The 10,761-nt window shown below is 38.5% G+C and overlaps 1 protein-coding gene across 2 annotated transcripts in view; it reads left to right on the forward strand.

Moving 5' to 3' along the window:
• CPI1 (cyclopropyl isomerase) overlaps window positions 1–10,235 on the forward strand; it is a 126,536-nt gene extending 116,301 nt beyond the window's left edge. For both annotated transcript variants that reach the window (XM_089823432.1, XM_089823435.1), the window contains one exon: window positions 9,787–10,235. In XM_089823432.1, coding sequence (XP_089679558.1) covers window positions 9,787–9,961 — 175 coding nt within the window. In that variant the 3' untranslated portion in view covers window positions 9,962–10,235. The remainder of the gene's footprint in view (window positions 1–9,786) is intronic.
• Window positions 10,236–10,761: the final 526 nt, after the last annotated feature.

Below are 10,761 nucleotides of genomic sequence, written 5' to 3' on the forward strand. Positions count from 1 at the left end.
GGATGGCGTCCGGATGAGAGGGCTAACAACATCGGATCTTATGCACTTGCGCCACCTTCCTCCTTTTTGTCCACTGTACTTGCTCCACTTTCCTGCTTCCTTCCATGTTCTCCTGGTAGTTGAGCAGCGAGAGCGATGTTTGTGAGTGCCGATCGGAGCTGAGGCATAGTGAGCAACAGATTACTTATCCTGACAAGTATCTCGGCTTGCAAAATTTGCCGTACAATGTTCTGTTCTGTGCAGTTCCGTACGAAAGTACTCGGCGTGTCCTTCAGGTGTGTCATTTCTGCCTGTGTTGCTTTCTAGATCTCTACCGGTGCTTCCTCCAGTCTCTTCTTTTCTTCCGCCGGGTCGGGGTACACTTTCGCTTGCTGTCGTGTGATTGCTAGAACTTCTTCCTCATCCATCCCAACAGTAATCAAGTTTACTCCGGACTTCGGGCACCTAGCATCTTAATGATCACCAGGTCCACACCATCTGCATAACAACTTCGGTGTGTTCGCCGTGGTACAGTCTCGGGCGAAATGACCCCACAGATTGCATGCGCGGCATTGAACAATTGGTCGACCATTCGCATCATACTGAATTCAACTCCTTCCGCCTGTATTGTTGTTGCTGCTATTGTTGTTATTTTGACCGTGCCAGTTGTTTCTGTATCCGCCCGATGTGGCACCTTCCGTACTGTTGTTCCCGTTCCCTCCTAACGGGGATGCCTCCTGTGTCAGGGACACTTGCTGCGGTGTTGTTGTTTTCAAGTTGAAAGGGCATTCCTTTACTGGGTGTCCCATAATCTGGCAAATCCCACAAAATTGATCTTTCGGGCATGATCCCTTCGTATGGCCTTCTTTCTTGCACTTCGTGCACCATAGGTCGTTGCCCTTAGTCTCCTTGTTCATGTTTTTGAACTCCCTCATCATCCGAAGCATGTCCTCCTGAAGAGCACAAACTTTCTTGTTGCTGCCTTCATCGTCGCTGCTATCTTCTCCCGAAGGCTCATCGTCATCTGAATCAGATGAGCTGGTCTTCTTCTTCTTTCTCTTCTGTTCACTTTCGAGGTTCAATGCCCGATTGTATGCTTCAGTAAATGTCGATGGTGGCACGATCTTCATCTTTTTCCGCAGCTTTGGGTGAAGGCCTTCAATGAACCATCTTTTCTGGAGCCCATCTGCCGGTTTATTCTCCATTTTACTGATTAAGTCCTTCAACCTCCTGGCGAAGACCCATACTGTTTCATTCTTCTTTTGTTTGGTATTGAATATCTTCGCTACAATTTCATTATTGTCGCGCAGAAGTTGAAATTCTGCGATGAACTCCTCCTTAATATTATCCCAACTGTTTAACTTTTGTGGATTAGTATTAGTAAACCAATCAATCGCAACACCCCGTAGGGTAGCGGGAAATTGTCGTATCCATTCATTTGTATCTGTTATGCCATTTGCCCTCCAGATGGTTTCACATGTTTTACAATGTCGAATGGGATCAACTGCTTCATCACCATCAAATTTAGGCAACTTTTCCTTCGGAACTGCCATTATCATTGTATGTTGAGGGTTTTGTTGTGTACCTGTGCTGTTTTGCACTCCCGCGCTGTTTTGAGGACCCATGCTGTTCTGAGCTCCCACACTGTTCTGAACACCCGCGCTGTTCTAGACATCCGCGCTGTTCTGCACACTCGCGCTATTTCCAACACCCGCGCTGTTTTCTACACATGCGCTGTTTCCGGCTTCCGCGCTGTTTTTGACTTCTGTGCTGTTTTCAACACCTGCGCTATTTTTGGGTTCTGCGCTATTTTCAACACCCGCGCTGTTTGCAACACCCGCGTTGTTTTCAACACCCGCGTTGTTTTCGACTTCCGCATTGTTTGGTGAAGAAGAGGGTTCGTCAACCGAAGCTGTTCGTTCCGGAAGTATATCTCAGACAAAGAGGTCACTCCACGCTCGTGCTCCTTCGGCACTTTGAGTTCTTCGAGTCGATCTCCTTCCGTCAGGATTCTCTTCCCGTGGCGTATGCAGGTTCAGAAATTCCTCCCGTGCTTCTTCCGCCAAATCAAGCTGTTGTCGAGTCTCCTTCAACAATCCTTCCGCACTCCTGTTTCTGTCGACAATCTTTTGGAATCTCGTTCGGCGCTCTATCTGTTGAGCCAAAATTAAATTTTCCTGTGCAACGCGTATGTCATCTTTTTCCTTCAGCTTACTCTTATCTTTGTTCAATTGATTCGGCATTTAATTCATATCCGCCTGCCTACGTACCAAGTCCATCGGGCAACGGCGCCAAATGTTTACCGCATAGGTTAATTAAGAATTGCACACAGATAATGAACACGAACACGAACAACAGAACTCTTCTTATTATTATTCGCATATGCCAGAACATTACATTATGCTTGAATGATATGATCTGATGATTACAATGCTTCCCGAAGGGGTTATAAATACTTTTCGAAGAACTTTCCCGAAGGAGTCTGTTGGCCACATACAACATGTCGCTACATAACAAAAACCTTTTCGAAGGGACTCGTCGGCTACATAACAAGAACCTTTCCGAAGGGACCCGTCGGCTGATACACAATTTCTACTGACGACAGGTAAGGTGTGCTTGGACTTGTTCTGTTGGTAAGCGGAACATTCCCGCACATATTGTAGGATGCCATTCTTGAGGCCCTTTGATGAAAACCTTTTTTGAATCCGTCTGTAGGTCATCAATTATCCTGGGTGCTTAGCCTAAGGTGAGTTGGGCATCTCTTTTAAATTCTTTCCTTCATCATGGACTTAGGCACTAAATAGATTTTGCCTTGTAGTAGATGATGTCGTCAACCACCCTGTACTTGTCATCTTGAACTTGATCATCCATCAGCACACAAATGTGTTCTTGGAGTTCTCAACCAATAGGTCTGCCCTCTAGTCCGCTGAAATATGAGATAGAGAAGATCACACGCCTTCTTGATAGCACAACAAGCACTACAATTTTTTCCCTTTACATACTAAATGTCAAAATCAAATGTTTGGATTTTACTCACCCACTTCTAGTGCCATTCATTTAAATCCCTTTGCTTCAAGAAATATCTTAGGCTGTTTGATCGATTTGCACCTTGAACTTTGCTCTGATGAGGTACTACGAAAACTTTGTCAGTGCATGCATGATGGCGAGCCTCTCTTTGTGGTAGATGGAGTAGAGTCACTTTGCAGTCGAGAGCTTGCGATTCTCAAATGGAATAGTCTGACAGTCTGTCATCAATGCCATCCCAATACCTTCTCTTGATGTGTCGCACTCCAGGGTGAAGGTCCAAGTGAAGTCGCGTAGAGCGAGGATTGGACATGAACTCGGGACTTCCTTTAGTTTGTTAAAGGTGCGTTGTACCTACTCATTTGAATGGAAAGATCCCTTCTTCGTCAGGTTTGTTATGGTGCATTGAGTTGTGAGAATTCCTTCACAAATCTTCTATAATAACTACACAACCCAAAGAATTCACACCAATTTGAGAGAGTCTTGGGAGGCTGACAGACAAAGATTGCTTGAATTTTCTCTCGATGTATCTGAATACCTTAACGATTGATGATATGTCCTAGGTATAATATCTCTGTCATTCCAAATTCACATTTGGACATTTTGGTGAATAACAATTGTCTCCATAATTTCTAGAAGTTTTTCCAATGCTTCAAATGTTACTCCAACAAAAACTTGGGCAGTTTTTTGACAAAGATGTGGTTCATACATGAGTGAAAAGTGGCAGAAGCATTGGTTAACCTAAATGACATGACCATGAACTAATAATCTTTGTAATGGTAACAAAATGTTGTCTTCATTGAATTTGGTTCTCTCACATGAATCTGATGGTCGCTAGAGTAGAGATCTATTTTGGAAAAATAGATTGCCCCATGTAACTCATTCAACAACTTTTCGATCCTGAGGATAGGTGGTGCAAGGGCACATAGGAGAATACATGAACACATGAGGGTCCAAGCTATGAAGGAAGACTTCAGAGCAATTAAGGTCAATTGAAATGTTATAATGTCAATCATGACCATTTGTCATGATGTATGTAAAAGTCCTAAAGGTCCTTAGAAGGAGCTTAGGACCAGAAACTCTTGTAAGGGGGGCCAAAGTGCCCAAGTAGATCAAAATGGGGTAGTAAGGTCCGATGAGTTAAATAGATTCTAGGAGAAATAGGATGCAAAATTGATAGGTCAGAATGCATAATAAATTAATTAAATAAGAGTTAGAAATTCAAATTTTTGAATTCTAATGACTAGTTCAAATTAGAGGGGAAATCATGTTTAATGGTCTTACTGGGTTTGTAATCATTTGCAACTGACTTGGATTATTTGAGAGAGTTGATTTGCATCGCATATAGCCTGATCAAGGCATGGGGAGTCAGGGGGTATGATTGTAACATCATTTGTATAGATTGAGACATTTGAAGGCAATAAAAGTAAGTCATTTTGCAATTTCCTTTATGATAGTTTGATTTTTCATATATCCTATGCACGTCTAATGATTGAAGAACACCAATAAACCTGTATTAAGGCATTGTGCATGATCTAAGGTAGTTTATTGTAGCATTTTCTCAATTGTTGTTGAAAAGATATAAGGAATTTGCATTTCTAATTAACTGTTTTAAAACCCTTTCAAAGGCCAATGATCATTCCATGAATGTAGGCTCTTGTTTCTCATGGAATGGTCATATTATGACCTGTATTATGATATGCTACCAACCAATTATGCGGAGAAATGTTGATGTTTGGTGATCATCACATGAATAGTTGTTCAAAGCAACACTAAATTTGACGCAAAGGTATGGCAGTATGAGTTTGGCCTTCATAAGGGCATTGTGTTATGATGGAATCTATTAGAGTATGTTAAGGGGAAGGTGAATCAACTATTTTTTGGTTGAAATAGAGTTTGGAAGGGCGACATTGAGAAAGTCCTAGGTTTGGAGGATTTTGTGGGGCAAATTGTGGCTTTTGTAATTAGGAAGTCTGTAGAGTCAAGTTGACTTCATATTCCTCTAATTGGAACCAAAATAACACTCTGTACAAGGTTGCAAGGTTGGGTGTTAACTCTGTGATAGGATTGCTTTGTAAAAGTGGGCTCATTTAGGCCTAGAAACTGTCATAGTTGGCTAGTTGGATAAATTGGTTGAAAGTAACCGATGCTAAGTTTTTGATATGTTGTTAAAAAGCCTAATGGGTGTTAGAATAGGAAGTTTGTTTTGGGAGTGTTCTGGTAAGTTTCTGAGAAAAGTTGAGAAAACTGCCATTGGAGGCCTAATTGCCCACTAGGCCTAGTAGGACAGCATTTGGGTTTTGCCCAGGAGATAGGCATTTGTAACTTTGAAAGTTGTCTGCCCTGATTGGATTGGGTTAGTAGAAAACCTTAGGATTTTTGTGGAACTTTGGGAAGATCAAGTTCATAGTTTGGGCCATTAGAGCTATAAGTTGCATTTGTAAACCTTGTGAAACCATACATCGTTCTGAAGTCTTTATCAAGTTTTTGGGTTGAAACCCTAAGCCCCATATAGCTCCACATCAATGGGGTACTTGTTTTTGATAACTTTCTTGTTCAATGCATGGTAGCTCACACACATCCGAATGGATCCAACCTCCTTTACTAGCACCATCGAAGATGCAAAGGGACTATAACTGGGTCTGATCTATCCTTTGTCGAGGAGTTCCTGGATTGTCTTCTCTTTCTCATCATTGAACTTCTTAGGATGGTGGTTGGGTGTGGTGAGGACAGGCTTGGCTCCTTCCTCCATCTCTATGGTGTGCTCAAAGCCATGGTGCAAAGGTATGCCAGGTGGGGTATCGGTGAAGAGCACGTTGTTCATCTTCATACATCACTAGTTTCTTCCCAATCTGGAAGTCATCATAGAGTATTTTGTGTCCAACATCTCCCTTGATGTAAGTCTGATTTTTAATCTCCATGGGAATAGCTGCATGTTGGTCACTAGCTGCTGAAAGTTCATTGTAAAGATTTCTAGATGTCCAACCTATAGAGACCTCTTGTTTCTCTTCCTTTTTGTTTTCTGATGTAAATCCCTTTAAAATGGATGTCATATACCATGCTAAACTTTTTATGGTTGTTGGGTTTGAAAGCAATTCATCCATCCTTTTTTGATTTTGCTTAATTTTCTTCAAGTTTTTCATTATGGCATTTGACTGCTTCCTAGAAACAATTGTGCTATTCAACTGGTTTCCCTGTTTAATTGATTATCTTGATTTTTCCATAACTAAAACAACTGCACAACTGTTGTACATTCAAAATGAAATGTGTGAGCTCAATGACTTCCATCCCCAACGGGATGGCAGAAAACCACTCTGATTTGTAAGAACCCAAACCAGTTCCAACTTTACCACTATAATGTCGCTTAGTAAATCTGACCCTGTTGTGATGATTTAAGCTCCAAGGAATATTGTCAGATACTTTGTCTTGCAAAATCTGTGCTTGTTCTTAGTTTTAGTTAGTTTTATTTTGTTTTGCTGATTGTCAATGATGACCAAATGCTTAAAGATGAGTGTAAATAAGCTTAACAAATAACAAAGATGCAATGCAAAACTACTCTCTGAATTTTTAATGTCTTATGAATATTGAAAATGATTGCAACTGATTCCTACATCCAATAAGCATGAAAACAAACACTTGGCATGTATGCTAGTGATCCAATATAAACTGAAATGATTAACTACAGTAAATCATTTCATGAAACAGTTATTGTGCAATCTTGCAACTTCTTATTTCAATTCAGGGAATCAACTTATTACAATGTCACTATTTCTTGAGGAATTATTTATTACAAAATGAAGTGAACCCGGAAAAGAAATTGCAGCTTGATGGTAATTCCAAGATAAGTGTCACCTTGTGCAATAGTATGAATTAAGGTGCACAAGAAAACCAGTGATTAGAACTCTCAATGCTCAAGATTTAACTCGTATATATATATATACTGTGGCTGCCAATAACAAGTCCATACGCTGATTTCAAAATCTGTTACCTATTTTGGATAACCATTCAATTAAACCTGCTAACAATCTTCAAAATATCTGTGGATTCAAAACACTGAATTTCCTCTCCATAAAGCTCAATCATGGCCTTTGGTTGAAGCTGTAGCATTGACACAATTTACTGGCATTGATTTACCAATTCAAAGTGCATTATCTGGATAGAATTCACAATTCCATCAGATGAAAAAACTTGAAACTCTTGTTGCAAATTTCTCTTCACCAAAACACAATAAAAAAATGCATTAAGAAATGAGTTTATCCTTCAATGAATGCATCTATAACATCAATCCCAATCAACCAGTAGCTTCTTGAATACTTATTTCATGACTTGAAACCTTTGAATACTCTTTTCACGACTTAAAACCAAAAGTTCGGCTTTTTAACATATTTGTTTTTGTTGTCATGATTTGAAATATATTAATTTGTTATATTTCTTTCCATTTGGTGTACAACAAAATAACTTGAAGTACATTTTATTGATCACTTATATCTCTTAAAATAACAGTTTACATTATTCCTCAAATGCACTTTATTATTTGACTTTATGATCATTAAATAACCCTTTTTTATATTTAAGTCAAATAAGATTTAATGCGTTGCACTTTTAATTAATTATTAATAAGGTATTCATTTTTTAATGATTAAAATGCCATAACTCCAAAGATACTCATCATTTCTCGATTCTGTCAAAACCAGGAGGTAACCTACTACTAATCATGGTTCCCTACTAAAAATAGTAAGAGACCATCTCTATCAAGCCTTCATTTACTAAAATTAGTAAATTCTGGAATGCCTGATCAACAAGGGTGCCAACGGTCATCACTGCAACTGAAGCCGGTCCAAGTACCCTGCCAAATATAGAAATGTTGTATACATGACTCACTATAATTACTAAGTGTACCAAACTTAACCAAACAAAGAGAAAATCTTGAATGCTTCTAGACTCTGGAAGGGGAAAGAGCCTCCTGTTCTGCCAATTGGGAACCCTCTAACCTTCTAACTTAGCCTATGAGGATCAATAATAGCTAATCCAAAAAACCTCTGATGCTCACGAAAATGGGGGCTTCATAGTATATTATGTTGTTTTTTCAGCTAAAACAGCAGATGCAAATACTTATCAAGGCCAATCAATTTTCTATTGTCAAGCAATTTAAACCAGGGCTGTAAAAATAATTGCATGTCTTAAAAAAATGATAATTACTTTTCCAAAACTCAAGTGACCCCCTCTAAGTCTATTCAAGTTTATCGGTCATCATAAGTAGTGGTTTGATTTGAAGCCCATTATCATATAGCACACACTTACTGTTATTTTCAAAATTTATTGGGCTTCCAATAGTCTTCAATACCAAAAACAGGCTTCTATTATTTTTTGATCTTTCCTATAGGCTTCAATACCAAAAGCAGGCTTCTATGAGCCCCCATAACCTTGGTAACAATAAAAATGATTCCCTCTAAATAAATTGAATGCATACATTCTAGAGCTATCGACAAAAAAATGGTTTTAGGATTTATATTTTTATATTGTTCTGATTCTTCATATTTATACAGTTATGCACTTGTACTTAAAATAAAAAAATAAAACCTGACAGCAGGTTGTTCTCATAGAGCTGTACACTTTCAGTTATGCACTTGTACTTCAAATAAAAAAATAAAACCTGACAGCAGGTTGTTCTCATAGAGCTGTACACTTTCATTTTACAGCCGTATGCAGTCCAAATAAATATATATGCTTTTTTTTCTGTATGACAATTATCAATATGAAGGTGTATCCAAACAGGGCTTTTGCCAAATGCAATTAAAAAAATCTCACTGTAATGTTTTGTTTCATCAAAAATAATGACTTGCCTGAGATGCTTTACCTAAACTACTAATTTAGCCATGTTTGACGACATGACTGTCAATATTCTTTGTAAAGCTTGGTAGTCAATGTAGAGGTAATCAACAAATGCATGGCAGTGGCTGTGCAGCCACGGAAATGGTTGCTCATACCTGGGGAGCACTTAGATTTTTTTTCATAAATTTTTTAAAAAGTTAAATACAATAATCCATTTTCGTGGCTGGATAGCTATTGGTCAAATGCATTGCCTATTTTGGACTAGTTCTAAGTACTTTTTCTAAAATACATCAATAGAAATATGAGAAATGTATGTCTATTATCCATGCAATCCTTAAATATTTATTCAACTGGTATATACAAGTTGCCTGACAATTACAAATTCTTTAGCTAAACTGCACCTCCTGTAGGAATATTTAGTTGAAGCGTCATAATTCATGTCCTTGAAGGTGCTTACAGAAAAGTATTTATCTCGAGTATTATCTGCAGAGGTTGTTTGGAATGTTGGTAAATACCAATTTGTTTCTGGGTTCAATTGTGTGTGTTTTTAGCATTAATGTTTTGGATCACATCATCAGGAAGAGAGTGCAAGAATAGTGATCACTATTCTTGCACTCTCTCTTCCTGATGATGGATCACGGAGTGTCACTATTCTTGCACTCTCTCTTCCTGATGATGGATCACAGAATGTGATCACTATTCTTGCGCTCTCTCTTCCTGATGATGATCACTATTCTTGCGCTCTCTCTTCCTGATGATGGATCACGGAGTGTGATCCAAAACATTAATGATAAAAACACAATCAAATTCAGAAATAAATTAATATTTACTAATGGATTGTGGAAATCTGATAATGTTAATGGAAAATCTGATAATGTTAATGGTATGTTTTGTTGCGTGCAATTTTGTTGAACTGACTTTTGAAAAACAAAAAATTGTTTGTTTTGTCAGATTGGAGGAGAAGACAAGTGAACCATGGAGCTTGTCGAGAACAACTATTGATGCACTTGGAGCAGCAATGCTCGTGACAATCCTGTTAGATTTGTGGCGTCTGTTTCTGGGACCCATTGTAAACATACCGGCACATAAAGGATGCTTCTCTCATGGCCTACCCTGGTTATCTTAACCCAAGGCAATGCCAAGCATTACAGCGTGTAAAAGTGCTTCTCCTATTTCACCCCTTCCATTTTTAACCCAAGCCAATTCAGATATGATATACAAGTACTGATCACATTCTCTGTAGTTCAAACTTACATGATGAATGTGTTATTGTTTCCTTAGTGGCAAGTGGCCCTTTTGTTTTTCCTCTTTATATGGGAAAAAATATTGTTTTTCTCTGAAATTATTGAATAAAGGTTTTGGGCTTCATGTTTAAAGAAACCCTATTTCGGAAAATCAAATTTGGCAATCGTGGTTATGCTTTTTCTGTTAATTGATTCATTCATAATGGCATAATTTAAATCACGAGAAACTCAGATTTTCAAACTCGTCCCATTTTCGTTTCAAAGCATTCCATGTATTACTCTCAGTTTTGCAGTGTTAGTTATTTCAAACTTAGAGATCTCATTTAGCCATTGGGTTTTCTTTTGCTGGAACTCATATTCAGAGATGATTTCAGTAATTATGTTTGGAAGTTTGCAGACGGTTATAATGGATCTGAACTCTTGCCCTTCCGGTTATAAAGCTGTCGATTTTAATCCTTGCAATCTTCACTTATGTTCCATGAGAGTAGAGGTTTCCAAAGATACTGACACACAATATTTCCTTACAAATATCTGATTCATTTCTAGTCACCTGATTCTCCTCTTTACAGTTCTCGTCTAGTCGTTGTATTCCAAGCGTTGTGGGGTACATGTCATTTCCATGTTTATTGTCAGTCTTCATTGCTTTACACTTATGTTCATAGCTTTACACTTGTCTTAATCG

Source organism: Cupressus sempervirens, chromosome 1, assembly GCF_028749045.1.
Source record: "Cupressus sempervirens isolate cs-2001-9-10 chromosome 1, ASM2874904v1, whole genome shotgun sequence".
Taxonomy (NCBI): domain Eukaryota; kingdom Viridiplantae; phylum Streptophyta; class Pinopsida; order Cupressales; family Cupressaceae; genus Cupressus; species Cupressus sempervirens.